We start from the raw sequence: 16,350 nt of genomic DNA on the forward strand, positions 1-16,350 counted from the left end.
TGAGTTTTTTCCTACCAGTGCTGCGGACTCTATTTCTTCCTCTTATAATATTATGCATTTACCTTGCAAACGTCACCCCTGTAATTGAATTATTCATGAATCCATCAGCCACTGTTATCCAACTCTTTAGACTACTTCAGACAGAACACCAGCAGTATTAGGCTACTTGGCAGGTCGACACAATGGACCTGCATTGCACATTGATATGCATCCAAGGTCGGTCATTCCTATTGTTTCAAGCTTTTGTTAGAGAGGTTAGCGAGGTGCGAAAACTGCGAATGATGGCTGTGTGGGCTTGTGTGCAACTTCACACTACCAGGGCGGTGACCCGGACAGCCCTATACCATCAGCTCACCCCTGGGTAGATGTAAACAATATTGATTGATGTATTGTACTATTATTTGCTACAGGCTTTCTAAATCTAACCTGCTACTCGATCCTGTCTTCCTTCATATATAGCAACTGCTAATCTTGAACGATTCATTGCACAAGACTGCTGCCCAACCCATCACCGGGGAATACTGTATCTGTTTCCCATCAAGCTTAGCCATCTTTTGTTAAGAGCTTTGCGAGATGGACGTCTGAGGATGAGATGGACTTATCCCTCAGAAAGTGAGATTTTTAAGTGAGGAAGTGATTTAATGTCCATATGAATGGACTTGGCATAAGTGGCTTTAACTTGGGTCTGTGAGCAGTGCATTTGCTTTATAGCTTGGTTGATAGCTGCACCACCAGGTTGTTATTTGGTCAGAAGCAGAAGTTGGACAATTATTCACTTCTGTTCTTTTATTCCTTGTAAATCATAATGGTCTCCCGGGTGTTCATCTCGCAGTCTGTAACCCAGATGAACATGAATATGAAATTGGGAGCATATAATTCATCGCCATGGCCTGCAAAGTGATTGGTAAGTTATGTATAAAAGCTCGAAAGCAGCGCAGCTAACCTGAAATAAATTCCAACAGTTTATCACACTTACCATGCAAGGCCATTAATCTGGTCATAATTAAGATATGAGCAAAACGCTTTTTTGTTGATGTGTCCACCGGGAAACTGTCCTCTAAATTTGGCACTGTTATACACTAGAACCTGGACAGCATCTGACTGCACCCAAATCGCAAAGAGGCTTCATACATAAAGAAATGGAAACACACAGTTGGAATAACACACAGCATTGCACAGTTACAATGGCCTCAAGCCCCAGACGGGGAGAGAAAAAAAAGCTCCCTCTTTGTGTGTAGCAAATAACCGTGACTTCATGTCTGCCTGTGGAAGGAAGGTAAGGCACTTTTCGTTCAAAAGGAGTTTCAATGCTTACATGTGAAACTCGGCCACACAAAGAAAGGAGGAGCTCAGAAGCTGTGCCATATAATGTGCAGCCATGGCTGAGGTGAGGACATAAGCTGTTCCCTCAAAGAACATCATATATGAGAGAGAGAGAGAGAGAGAGAGAGAGAGAGAGAGAGAGAGAGAGGGAGAGGGGGGGGAGGGGGAGAGAGAGAGAGAGAGGATATAAGCTGGGGAACAATGAGATGAAGCAAAGAGGGAGCCCAAGAGTGAGAGCACAGCATTGGTGTAAAGTACATTTACCCAAGTAATGCACCATTTTGATGTTTTTACTTTAGTCAAATTATTCTACCTTTACTTATATATCGGAGTCAAATATTGTACTCCACTACAATTATTTGAAAACTTTCGTTACTATAAATGGTAAATGATGCATTTATATAGCGCCTTTATCCAAGGCGCTTTACATAGATTGTACATTACATTCACCCATTAACACAAACATTCATACACTGATGGCGGCGGAAACCATGCAAGGTACCAACCAGCACATCAGGAGCAATTAGAGGTTCAGTGTCTTGTTCAAGGACACTTCGACACTAACTCTGGGGGAGCCCGGGTTCGAACTGGCAACCTTGCGGTTTCCATCTGGAAACTCTACCCCTGAGCCACCACCACCACCCCCCTATATATATTACTTTGCAGATTTGGATTATTAGTATTATTATTACAACACATACACACTTCAGTCCTATATACATTTCAGCTATTTGATTTTTTTCCCCCTTAGGATTTTCAAAATGTCTGATCCGGTAAGAGTTTTACGATCTAGAATCCTATTCTGAAAATTGCTAATCATTTCTGTCACCTCTATCATTGAAATCCTATTGAAAAAAAAAAAAACTATTTTCAGCAATGAATCTGAGAATACTCTTTTTGGTGGGTAGGCCTATATCTTGTTGAGCTGGTAATTTATTTTTATTTTTATATATAACTTTGTTCATTGTTTTTTTCACAGAAGCATTATTCAAATACTGGAGTTGAAAAATAATAAATGGTGGCATTAACAGCTTCTTGTTGAGCTGGTAATTTATTTTTATTTTTATATATAACTTTGTTCATTGTTTTTTTCACAGAAGCATTATTCAAATACTGGAGTTGAAAAATAATAAATGGTGGCATTAACAGCTTCTCTTAATAAACCCCACAAGTATAACGTACAAGAATAAATACATTGAATTTTCACCCCAAAGAAAAAGGACAACAGAAAACAAGACAAACAAACCTTAAATACAGGATCAATAAAAGTTGAAAAATAAAAGGCAGACAAAAACAGACAAAACAACAGTACACAACATCCTATAAACAATCATAAGTACACGATACATCCATAATCCGCATTACATCACAGCAATCCAATCACAGTATAGGCTACTTTTAAATCAAAAGTCCAGCAGACCTCACACCTCCTCAAGCAGAGACTCATTCAAATTCTGAATGAATTGAAAGAATGGACCCCATATCCTCCCAAAGAACCGGAAGAACCATTTAAGGAGTCTAATCTTCTCCAGTTTTACACAGTACAAGGTGTCCCTAATCCAGTGAGTGTGAGAAGGGGAAGTGGGCGAGCTGGTAATTTTTAAAGTAGCTCTCAAGTCAAAAAAGGTGTGGGCACCCTCTGCAATAGGCCTACAACCATACACATACGTAATCAAATTCCAAATAAATTAGGCACTGTTGTAAACAATTCCTCTGGTATTCTAATAGGTCTAATAAATAATGCGGAGTGATCCACCACCACCACACAGTAGGCCTATACTGTCTGAGACAACGGTGTGACCACTGACCAGAGCACTATACGCTGACTGGCAGCAGGTGGCGCCGTGGCGCACTTTTCATTTCTCCTGATTGAGTCAGATGACTAACACCTGTCTGTCATCTGTGAACACAACACAATAATAGCCGTTTCAGCGTCGCCAATAAGAGGTGGGTTTCTATACTTGTTTGAAGTTCCTATATTTACATTAGTAATAGTATTAGGCACTATAGGCAGCCAGTAATATATTATAATAATATTTTATTATTTTTAAGCACCCCCCAGGTCCATGCTGCATGGTCGAGTGGTCAGTGAGTCATGTAGCTTATTTAATAATAAATGGGCTAATGCTACAAACATTTAGCATTTTATAGTCTTTTGGTTTGGTTGGTGTCTCTGTGAAATAAGCTCGCGTGCGCGTGCGTGCGCGCGTGTGCGTGCCAGCGCGCGCGCCGCCTGTGCGACGAAAATATTACTTTTACAAGCTTGACGCGACGACGCACCGTGAGCTTGTAGATCGGCTATTTTCGACGCGCAACCGCGCGGTAAAGTAGGCCTATAGATCAAAGTCAGTGGCGGTGCATAGGCTACTTAATATACCTATAGCTGTGTCAGGTTCTAGTAGCCTACATCAGTGTTTCTGAAAGTGGGGTCTGGGGACCCCCACTGTTCCTTGAGGGAGTTCCAGGGGGTCCCCATGGCCCAGCTACATGGATAGTTATAGGAACCAAAATGGTCTGTAATAACTCAGACTGTACAAATGGAACCAAATGCGGGTCCATAAAACTCTTCTTTTTGATGAATTGAACATGGTGGACCCTCTTGTAAACAAGTGTAATGCTTAATTGGGTCGTCAACTCACAGTTAACAGCCTTTGTATTGAGTTTGTGCTTGAAATGTACTGTAATTCTGCAAACTGTTAATAAATATTTCAATCAATCAATCAATTCTCTATAGGGTGTACCAAAACTCCTGGAGGGGGCGTCAACATATGTGTCACGTGGTAGCGGCCGCCATACTTGCTGGCTTGTCTGGTTTGTTTACATTGAGCGACTATCCGTGTGCTTGTATACGTTCTTTTTAGCACCAAGGAACCCAGATTGACGAGTTTACAAAAATAAGTAGAATGGCTTGGATCTCGGCTGTACGGCGCACGGGCGCAGAGACATAACGTTCAACAAAGTATCTAAGCACAGCCGTGTTTGTTCACAACATTTTCCTTGTCCTTGTAATGTATTTGGGCCCGACGTTCTTTCTATCCATCCTGGTGTTGGTTCACTATGTTGTCACGAGAAACGAGCTCAATATTTACAAAAACATACCACCGTCACTCTATTCTAAGTGATGTGGGCTAGAATTTAATGCCCACGAGAGGGCCGTCCCTAGCTTTTCAGACGCCGGCCCCCTCTTGGTGACGTACACGTTTTCACACGCTATAGGCATATGTTTTCAAATGGGGGTCCGCGGGCTAATATGTGTCAATTTGGGCGTCCTTGACATGATAAAGTTTGAGAACCACTGACCCAGTGGCCTACATGACTGATATCTTTCTCCTTACACCCCCCCCCCCCCCCCCTCTCTCTCTGGATCAGAACGCCAAAATTGTGTTGTATCATTAATCATTGTAAACCAAACCAATTCAAATTCATTGCATTTCTGTGTTTTTCTTTTGAATTGGGGTGCTTTCTGACTCTGAATAAGGGGTGAATAAATGTGTTAATGTATATGGAGCATACAGTGTCTATACTGTAGTATAATTATAATTCATATATCCAACTTTTATGAATGTTTAAATGTTAGCACAATGTTATTTATACATTATATACATCCTATCATGTTAATTTGAATAGAGTAGATTCTTTATTCCCAGTCAAGAAGTTAGACAAATCTAACTAATACGTTTAGCCTATAGATTCCAATATAGAGACAATCCAATACGATTTGGGAACCAAACAATCTTATTGCATAAACTCATAATATTCCTTTAAGAAATAAGTCTTATAGAATAATAATCAAAAAATAGGATTTGTTCCAAAATATGTAGTCGAATGATATTTTGACCAGATTTCTTTTTTTTAACAATTTTGGCATTTAGCAGATGCTCTTTATCCAGAGGGATTTACAAGTGCAGGATCAGAGTAAGCAGATATCACCGTCCAGATGGAGGGACAAGATTATAGAACATGAATGAAAAGCACACAAGTCCAGAAATCTGACGGCACTCTCACCCTGTCTCCCACAAAGGACAAAATCTAAAGTGGGTGATAAAGATGTGAAGATGTCCCTCCTATCAAAAGACATACTGTACAAAGTAACCTCGTGTCACAATTAAGGCTTCCCCACAGCAGAGGAGAGCTTGGTATTCATTCTAAAACTGAGCCGTGTGATCCGATTTAGCAAAAAAGGGAGGGAAAATAGCTGTGTTCCGGTTGGTGTCGCGTTGTTTTTGTTCCCCACATAATGCAAATCAATTAGTTTAGTCTCGCTAGTCACGCCATGAGTCAGAATAATAGATGGGACATACCAATCCATTATTATGCCAAACGAAACGATTATACCAAAAGTAAACAGTTATTTCCGCTCCGACCCGGACCAGAAACCCCGAAAATGTTTTTGATCCCATGCAGGCTACATACAAAGTGACTCCAATAAAATACTACACACTGCAAACCAGGTTCTGATTATTACCCTGTTGTCTGCTTTCTTCTCAGCTACGTCCATTATGTCATTGTCTTGCTCAAGGACAAGACATCTTGAGCAAGACTCTGAACCCCTAATTGCTCCCGATAGCTATTATGTCTTGGTAAATGGTGCATTTTGTATAAAGCACTTTTATCCAAAGCACTTTACATAGTGTGCATTGCATTCACCCATTCATACACCGATGGCGGACGAAACCATGCAAGGCACCAACCTGCACATCGGGAATAGGGGTTGACACTAACTCTGGGGAGCCCGGGATCGAACTGGGAACCTTGCGATTCACCTCCAGCTGCTCTACCGGCCACTCTTCCGCTGAACCACTGCCGCTCACTGGTTGTCTCATTTTGAACGCATGCATGCCTACTGTATATACTTTGCAAGCCAGGTTCTGATTACCTGCTCGTTGTCTGCTTTTTCTTCTCAGCTACGTCCATTACGTCTTTGACCTCGGCAACGGGCCGTCGCTGATGAAGGGCAACTCGGACAAGCCGCTCAACGACAACCAGTGGCACAATGTGGTGGTGTCCCGGGACGCCAACAACGTCCACACGCTCAAGATCGACTCGCGCACCGTCACGCAGCACTCCAATGGCGCCCGCAACCTGGACCTCAAAGGTAAGGAGGCGAGGTTTCTGCCGTTCGCTGACGATTATTGTTTTTTCTCTTCGCTGTGACAACAAGGCTGCACCCTAGACGTTGGCCTATTCATGACTGATGCATTTTAGTAGTCATTACCACTACTCCCAAAAAGTACAGGAGTCAACTGTTAGTCGATTTTTTTTTTCACACAATAACTGGTTTCAAATCCAACCAGTAAAAAGGGTTAAATGAAGGACCAACCCGGGGGGGGGGGGGGGGCTTTCATACTTGAGAAGGCTCTGTTTAGAGGTCGAAACCTCGAGCCCGCTTTCTGTGTCTGGTCATTTGAACATGCGCGCACGTGCGCATGCACGGACGCATGCACTAACTAACAGTTACTCAAATACTTACTTGCAGTTACGGCACAATATGGTACATGCTCAAATGGATATAAATTCAAGTTCAGTTTAGGATATAACTTATATTATTACTGTAACCTTCGCTCCAATTTCCACATTTCCACTGGTTACATAAAAAAAAAAATGTAATTGGTGTATTTTAATATTAATAGTGTATTGTGTATCGAGATTCGAGAACTCATAGGGTAAAGTGTGTGTGTGTGTTTGTGTGTGTGTGTGTGACACGTGTGTCACAGCTAATACACCAGATGATGAGTTTTGAGGACAGTAAATGGCATTCCTTACGAAGGTGCTTAAATACCAACATCTTAAGGATGCTATTATACAGTGGTTAAAAATTTTAACAGCTTGTGTTCGTATTTGGAAGCCTCTGTAATGTCCACTAATTAGTTGTGAGAGGCCTGCAGATTGCAGGAATGCCCAAGCCAAGAGCTAAGGCATTTGCAAGAGTGAGTGTGTGTGTGTGTGTGTGTGTGTGTGTGTGTGTGTGTGTGTGTGTGTGTGTGTGTGTGTGTGTGTGTGTGTGTGTGTGTGTGTGTGTGTGTGTGTGTGTGTGTGTGTGTGTGTGTGTGTCACACAAACGTATAGTAGTTTTGCGCAGGGCTCGAGAAATATCAGCAGGTATTGCTAAAGAGCATTGTCGGCCCATAAAGTATTCTCAGAATGAACAGTTGTCAGATTGTATTGCTCCATTCCCTCCCTTATTGTATGACATGCCTTTGTCAGCCCTTGCCATTATTCTCACTCTCCAGCTAATGGAACCAGAAGTTTGCAGTTCACACCCAGCGAGCTCACTTCAGCGCACATATCTATTGTCAAATGTATTTGAAAGACTGCCTTTCAAATATTAAAGGAATGTTCCATACAAGTGGAAAGTGCAAATGTATCACTTCTAGTAAGTGGCTTTTGTTTGGAGGAGCAGCAGCAGCGTTTTAGTTTAGTTCTCAAGGCCGAAGTTCTGTTTTGAGTTTTGAGAAACCACGTACGTACGTGTGTTGCCAAGCGGAAATCCGCCTGCATGCCGAACGAGAGTGGACACGAGGACGCTAATTGAAACCGAACAAAAGACAGACAGCATTGATTGAGCACCAATACCAGCCTCTTCCCTTCTCCCTTCACCTTGAAAGATTCCTTTTTCACAGAAGTTGGCATTCTAGGAGCGGGGCGATATGATTGTGCAATTACCTGAGTTGATCAATATTCTACAGTTGTATAAATCTGACATCCATGGGCGGGAAACTATTTTTAAAAGTTAATAAAGACTCTCCCCTGCTAATTTTCCATCAAACTGCCAGTGCTGACGGACGGTGGAGAAAATCAACTTGACTTTTACTGCCTGGGACTGTGATGAGGCACTTTCACGGAGGCACTTTTCTTTTTTTTTACCTCTCTGCCTTTAAAACGTGTGGGTGATCCCTCTTTAAATGATAGCCACGGTGAACAGGCACTTGACGGACTGTGATTGCCGGCTATAGAGAGCTTAGAACTCATTCTCTGGTGTGTCATTTTCCCTCTAACCACTTAATGTTCAAGGTTTATTGTTACATCTTGTGTTGGGTACATGAGAGTATAGGTACATGAGAGTATAGGTACATGAGAGTGGTGGCTATTTTCTGGTTCCATCGTTCCAGACCCCGTTCATTCTTCCACTAGATATTTCCAAATTATTTTAAAGCCTAGAATCAAGCCATCCAGGTCAGTATCCTCGTGAATCATGACCACAATACCCTTTGTTTTGCGCGGTTGTCTTCTTTTCTTTTGTCCCCAGCATCAAATGTTTCATGGTCATGAATTATCAGGATCTTGGATGGCTTGATTCTAGGCATAACATAATTGCTTTTATTTTGGAAATATCTATGGGAATAATGAATGGGGTCTGGAACGATACAACTATTTAGTTGTTGTTCTACAGACATTGTAGTTGCAATAATAATACTACTAGTAGTAGTGATGAAGATGATGAACATAAGGGGGAAATAAGGGCTAATCAAGAATAGCAACAGTATTACACAAATAACTTTGTTTATTTGTCCTAACACTTAAGGTGCTAGAAGGTGCCGTGTGCAAGGTTCTTAGGCGCGATTCATACTCCTATTTTAGAGCCGAATAAAAGTCTGTTCGGCTCTGTAGAGCCTACAATGTGACGTCATTTGAGGTTTGGGGGGGCGGTTACCGTCCTAAAGTCGGCTCTTCGGTGCTACTGAAAATTTCTGACAAGCCGAAATCATTTCGGCACTACAGCGCCGAAACAGCGGTAAAATAGGAGTATGAATCGGCCCTTACTCCCTCCCTACAAATATCTGAATTCTATGTCTGTGTGCTTTTAGAAGCTTTAAAGTGACCTGTGCCAGTGTCCTTGGCATTTGTTTAACACGCATGCTGCCTACAGTATGACCCAAGGCAGGCAAAGTAGCAGTTGGTGCTTCCCCAGTTTAATTTTCTTTTCCCTGGCATATTTTGTCACAACAAGCCTGATTGTCTGGCAGAGAAGCAATTTAGCAATCTACTGCCAGTGGCTCTGTGGCAACGAAGCCACTTAGCCCATTGTTAGCATCCATCTGAAACAGTCCGCAGTTGGGGTAGATAGAATCTTTGACCCCCCCCTTTTTCCCTCACTGTATATGTTTCTTTTCCCTTTTTACCTCCATTATGATGAATTCCTGTTCTGTTCTTTGTCTATATAGTGTCTATTTGTACGTCTCTAAATGTTTTGATGAATTGAACATGGTGGACCCTCTTGTAAACAAGTGTAATGCTTAATTGGGTCGTCCACTCACAGTTAACAGCCTTTGTATTGAGTTTGTGCTTGAAATGTACTGTAATTCTGCAAACTGTTAATAAATATTTCAATCAATCAATCAATCAATGCTGAGGAATTCAAAGTTGCTGCCCCTCTCTACTTCACCGCCAACGATGCTCATGGGTGTGTGTGCTGCTCTGCTCAGCATCCTGCATTCCTCGCCGGTCAACTCTTGACCGCGTCCTTAGCAAACTTGACCACACATTATAGCCATACATTGTTGTACAATGAATAGGTGGTGTACTGATTGATTGATTGATTTAAATATTTATTAACAGTTTGCAGAATTACAGTACATTTCAAGCACATACTCAATACAAAGACTGTTAACTGTGAGTGGACGACCCAATTAAGCATTACACTTGTTTACAAGAGGGTCCACCATGTTCAATTCATCAAAACATTTAGAGACGTACAAATACACTTCTATATAGTCAAAGAACAGAACAGGAATTCCTCATAAAGGAGGTAAAAAGGGAAAATAAACATATACAGTGAGGGGAAAAAGGGGGGGGATTCAGATTTTACGGGGGCCAGTTTCGAATTGCAGCCGTCCGTAGGTGCCCTTTGAGAGCGGTTTTGAAGGAGTCAAGTACAAGCTCACACAACTCGCGATGAGACTAATAATAGATAGAGTGGAGTTTGTAATGAGATTTTTGCAATTGAATGAGTGTCGTGCATTCGTCTCCGTTGTCAGACTATAGAAATAATTGAAGGGGGTCAACAGAAAGAGAGACAGGTGGCTTGCCCAAGGCAAGAGACATGTGTCAGATCGCGTCAGATAATCCCCACATAGTCTACAGCAACTTCCGTGAACCGAATTCACTGTTGTAGCCTTTTCATAAATCATATTGGTACTTTGCATGAATATTTTGCTGTCGTGGAAGTTTATAACAGTTAGAGAAATTCAAAGTTTCAACACCAAAGTAGTAGTAGTTGTGAATTAGCAAACTGGACATTGAATGTTTCCTTTATCCTTGTGTAGCGCTTCATGTTTATTTTTGTTGTTTCTCAGAAGCACACGTCCGTTGTGCTTCAACTACACTGCCTTGACTTCTGTGTGTGCTGACTGCGCCCACCCGCTCCTTCCCAGCCCCTCCCACCCCTAACAAATAAAAACTGGCAAGCGTCTAGGAGAGGAAAGATAATGGACAGTGGGATATCAGAGAGAAAGAGAATGGACTGTGGGATATCAGATAGAGTGGGAGAGAGGGAGGGAGAGGGTCCCGCAGGGGCATCTGGTTAAACACCATGAAGGGGCTGTCGTCTGAGCCATTATGGGGATTCGCTGCGTATGGCACAGACCCTGTCTGGGTCTCGTCCTTGAATCTGGAGACGGCTCTCAAGGGGGCTGACGGTCGTCGTGGAAGACGTAACACCAGTTGGTGACAGCTCTCTTGGGCCAGACAGAATCTGAAGAGGTTGACTGTAAAATAATATATATATACAGTATTGTATTTGATGGATCTTGAATTTTTCTAAGATATTGTTTTCGGCCTTCATTGATATTATAGTATATCGGCTGGAAATGGCGAGGGACAGACGGGGAGTGACACGTAGCAAAGGTCGTCGGGATAGGGACTCGAACCCGCGCCACACTGTCGGGCTGCAATGGAGCCTCTAGTATCTGCAACTTGTGCTGAATATCTGCCCTAGGACGTCCTAGGATATCTGGACGTGATTCGGTCCATGATTGCAGTTAACTTTGCATCGCCTTGCTCGACCCTTCTGCTGCTGTCTTACCAGCCTGATCAGTGATTAACAGCCCATTGAACCTCTGTCTCGTAAAGCACCACCAACCAAGCGTGAGTCAACAACAAGCTCTCTCAGCTGCCCACCGCAGATCCCCGCGGTGAGAATAGTGCCATTTGCATATACTCCAAATGTGCAAAATGACTTGCTGCAAATGAAACAGACGGACGGCAATTTGTGAGGACAGGGAGGGGGGTGGCCAAAACTGGCCATTTTGCCTTTTCTACTGCCAACATGGTGGCTGTCCACCGAAGCGTCACGATAAACAGTGTATATGCGGCTCTGAAGTGGTCCCCCATCTGTGTCATTAATCCGTTGGCCACTGTGCTTTAAAATCCTTTATTTATTGCGTTCCCGTTGTCTGTGTGAGGAAACGTGTTGCACCCAGACTAATCTGTTGGCCACTGTGCTTCTAAAATCCTTTATTTAATGCGTTGCCTGTTCTCTATATGTGAGAAAACGTGTTGCACTCAGACTAATAGCCATTCAGTCCATCCTTTAGTGGGTTGGTGGGAGGACGGTGTGGGGGAGGCTTGTCTGTTTCCTCTATTCACAACAAGTCTAACTGTGCTTTACATCTATGCTCTGTAGCTCTGCTAGAACAACTCTCCTGCTGAGACATCACACAGGGCTCTGTTGAGGGATGTTGTGATGTCCCACCAGGTGTGTAGGCAGAGAGCAGTTCAGCTATAATAGCCAAGAAAACCACACAACAAGTCGATCATTCACTCATCAGACAGCTGCAAGCAGCAAAATGTTGGTCTGGCGTGTTCCAGAACACAATATAGGCTATACAGCAAGATAATGAAAGAGATGATACTGGATTCTGAATTGTAATTAGGAAAATAAATACAATAACAGAACATTGCGGTAACACACTCTGTTTTAGAGAAACTCTGGGCAGTTACAGAATTAAAACCTCTTTTCAAGCTGCGATGGGTAATGTGCAAGATTGGAGGGGTAGTAGCAGGGACGTGCACACATAGATATCAAATGGGGCTTCAGCCCCTGCCCTTTTACCTGTATGTAAAACAACTGCCCTCTCCAGACCACAAATGCAGCATTTACTATGGTGATAGAAATGCAAATGCCCTCCTCTCCTTTCCATGCCATACCGGAAGACAGCATTCAGGAGAATAGGGCATTAAACAAAAAACATAATAATTTATGTTTTAACATAATAGGTGGTTAAACAACTAGTCGACTAGTCGACTAGTTGTTTAACTAAACTAGGCAAACAAGTCAACTAGTAAAAATGACTAGAAGTGAATGCCCTACAGGAGAATTGTTTTTCTTTTCCGAAGTCACCTGAACTTGAACGCAGCATTTTGCATTGAACTAATTTGTTTCGAAATCCATGTCGTTACACACCGCATCTCCAGTAGCTAAAGAGTGCTGGGTTGCGCCCCGAAAATAGCTGAAAATAGCAGATCTACAAGCTCACAACGTGTCGCGTTGAGAGCTTGTAGATCTGCTATTTTCGCTATTTTGGGCCAAAAGTGCCCTCTTATGTAGCCTCGGTCCCAGGCTTACTTTTCTGCGAAAAGAAGAGCCTGGTCACAACGTAAGGCAGAGAAGCTATCGGGTGGATGTATCCTCCGGAACATCAGTCAGATGTATTTCCCCCGGATACGATATTTTCCCGACCAATCACAACACTTGTTTCATTCGCGGAGAATGTAAACTGATTTGTAAAGCATCAACGTCATTTCCTTGGGCAATACTTCCGCTAAAATCCCGCAACTTCCGCTGATAGTCTTTTCAGCGTAGGTCTTGCCCAGGGTGCCTCTTATGGGATTTCAGCTCCTGCCTCTGTAACACTCTCTGCATGTCCCTGGGTAGTAGAATGCTTGGGGGGCTGAGCTATAGAGCGTCGCAGTCCCGCCCCCTTTCATGATGACACCAGACCCAGGTAATGATTCCAATGCATTTTTCCCATAGACATTTCAAAAAGTATTTATTTAAAGACATTTTAAGCGTCGTACGAAGCCAACTCGAGTCGTGACAAATCATGACAACACACACAATATTTTGGACCAAACAAATAATTACATAGAAGAAAAACAACAAAAAAAGTGTTCTACTTTCTAATTCTTTGTTTGGCCCGGAAAATTGTGTTTGTTGTCATGATTTGTCACGACAAGAGTTGGCTTTGCCCGCGGCGTAAACGTCTTTAAATACATACTTTCTGAAATGTCTGAGGAAAATGAACAGAGAATCATTTCCTGGGCCCTGGTAGGGGGCGGGACTGCAACGCTCTATACACATAATGTACACAAACATTCATCTAGTAGAACTATCAGTGCACATTAGTACAAGTAACGGTGTGAGTAAAACAAGCATGGCTATTTACGGATGAATGCAGTTTTCCTTTCAGTTTTTCTTCTTCTTTCGACTTTTGTCTTTGTCCGTGATTTTCAAGGCTCACCCTTGCCGCAAGAAGATAAAAGAACATCTCTTTCTAAGCCTTGAGCCTCGGGCTGTGAGTGCCACACAAACCGCCCACCGCCACACACTGTCAAGATGCACGCATATCCACACATACAGTATAGACGCGAGGTCTTAATTGTTATTGACTGTGCTTTTACTGAAATATTACTTTTTTTTCTAATATAGCTTTTGGCGTATGTAACCCAATTTTTGTCCCAACACAGACATTAAATGCCATTGACAATGAATGGACAGTAATGAGTGTTTGTGTAAACACAACCATTGCGTAACACGAACATTGATGACGAAGGTGAGGACGCAAATTGTGATTGGCCGGAATGAGATGATGCACGATGATAAGAGCGCCCCCTCACTTCACACAGGTGTGTTTTAATCAGATTTTCATGTTGAGAAAAGCAACTGGCGACCCCTCCAAATTAATTAATTAATTCATTCATTCATTCATTCAAGTTTTGTTTATTCTCAAAATTACACTGAGTAATTAAACTCATTTTCAGTGTCGTCAAGTAATACAATATCATATAGAAAAAACATGAGAAGATCAGGAAAAAAAAGAAGGTATACATGTAAATTACGTAGGTTTACAAATAAAAAACTAAGACAAATTTCAAAACGATCTAAAAACAGTTCCATATTGTGGGGGTCTGTATGCTCACCAAGGTTTTAAAACGACTCAGGGGTACCAATGTACCCTTGAGTCGGATACCAATTTGGCGACCCCTCTGGGGGAACGACCCCCAGCTTGTGAACAAGTTGTTATACCACCCGCTCAGTGGCCAGGTCACTGTGTCCACCCTTTTTGGGTGGGGGAGTTTGGGAGGTCGGGGGTGCCCCAATCCCAATGCCAAACCAGTGTTTGTGTCAACAACACACTGTCAAAGTGCGGCAGTGTGTTTTTGTGCTTATAAAGGTCCTTACGGACCATGATCGAGCATTTATTTTGTGTGATTAATGCACATTCATTTAAACTGTTATTTGTGTGTCAGGAGTATACGTCCACACAGAACACAAATACTAACTAGAAAGCAACATCAAGGTCGATGTTTCACTGGGAATAAAGGCCTGTATGAATGAGACATGAGTTGGAATGTGAGTGAAATATTCACTGACGCATGTTTGTGTCATCACAGCACACTCTGGGTGTGTAAGGACATTCAACTTCATCAATAGCTTGAGCCTGACCTCCATGTTTTAATAACTGTAACCCTCTCTCTAAAACCTTATGCACCAGATTATTGTTTTCTGTTTTTACTGTCCTCGTGGGTCCCACACGTCATGTATTAAAACATGGCAGGCATGCACGCACGCACATATACTAAGGTGCACACAATGTGTCTGGCCTGCGATTACCTGCTGTTAAATTGCCAATACGAACATATTATTTGTGTTTCTGAAGTGCATTTTCTATAAAGGCATCTTTTTTTTGGTAAGTTTAAACATGAAGAGCGAGGAAACAACACAGCACTCCTCCTGCTGTGCTGTTCTCTTTGACAGCCTGCTTGCAGCAAGCGGCATACTGTATGAAAAGAACGGATGTTACAGTTTATGGAAACTACAGTATAGTCTACTGTAGTTTCCATAAACTGTAACATCCGTTCTTTTGTCACAAGGCAGGCGCTAGCTCTGGTCCATAGCGTTAGAAAGTGCTTTGAAAAATATGTTTTAGTTACTCCACTCCACACTCCGCCCTCTACAGATCTTGTCAATAGAAAAAATAAATCCCATACATTTTTTCCTTCCGGTGAAATATTTTCTTTTTAGTATATTTTAGACATGAGGTGGGGCTCTGAGTGCTCCCACTACGGAAAGTAGGCTTTCAACTCCTCTAAACTGTCTTTGTTTTTGTGAGAAGCAAAAGTGGACGCGGTCTGAGCGCCCCACCACACATAAAATGCATTTTTTTTTTTTTAAATAGTTTTTATTAGGCTTTTTGTATTATGACATAACTTCAGAATATTATTGACAGATAATGAGTAATTAAGTGACATACAATACATAATAAAAAAGGTACATAAATGTGATAAACAAAAAACAAAAAACAGTTAAACAGTGACAAATGTGAACAGACAAACAAAATAAAGACAACAGGACAGACACTCTTGCTCTCAAACTTTCCCAACACGACATTCTTCTTTTTAAATGAGAAAATAAAATAAAAAACACTCAGTTCCTTTCTCCTTTTTTTTCTTCTTTCCAATTTTTGATTATGTTATCTATTGTGTAGGAGGGGTTAGCGTGCACCTATTGAAATAGTCAATGAAGGGTTGCCATGTCTGGTAAAATCTGTCTTCACTCCCTCTCAATTCAAACTTTATCTTTTCCAATTGCAAATAGTGCATAACATCTTTCATAAGTGTAGTGTGAGTCGGAACCTGTGCTTGCTTCCAGTTCAACAGTATCAGTCTGCGAGCCAGTAGAGTCACATATTTTACCATGTTATATTGGAAAGTAGACAATTTGACCCCGGGGCTTTTAACTCCTAGAACTGCTGTCAGTGGATCCGGGTCAAAAGGTTTTCCAACAATGTCTGATAGTGATTTAAATAT

The 16,350-nt window shown here is 42.0% G+C and overlaps 1 protein-coding gene across 1 annotated transcript in view; it reads left to right on the plus strand.

Annotated features, from left to right (window-relative positions):
* The window catches only part of LOC306914191 (neurexin-2-like), an 847,936-nt gene that overhangs the window by 436,221 nt on the left and 395,365 nt on the right, over window positions 1-16,350 (plus strand). Inside the window, exon 14 of the mRNA XM_079491166.1 lies at window positions 6,228-6,418. Within this exon, the coding sequence (XP_079347292.1) occupies window positions 6,228-6,418 (191 nt within the window). The remainder of the gene's footprint in view (window positions 1-6,227; window positions 6,419-16,350) is intronic.

Source organism: Electrona antarctica (genome assembly GCF_951216825.1).
Source record: "Electrona antarctica genome assembly, chromosome: 21".
NCBI lineage: Eukaryota > Metazoa > Chordata > Actinopteri > Myctophiformes > Myctophidae > Electrona > Electrona antarctica.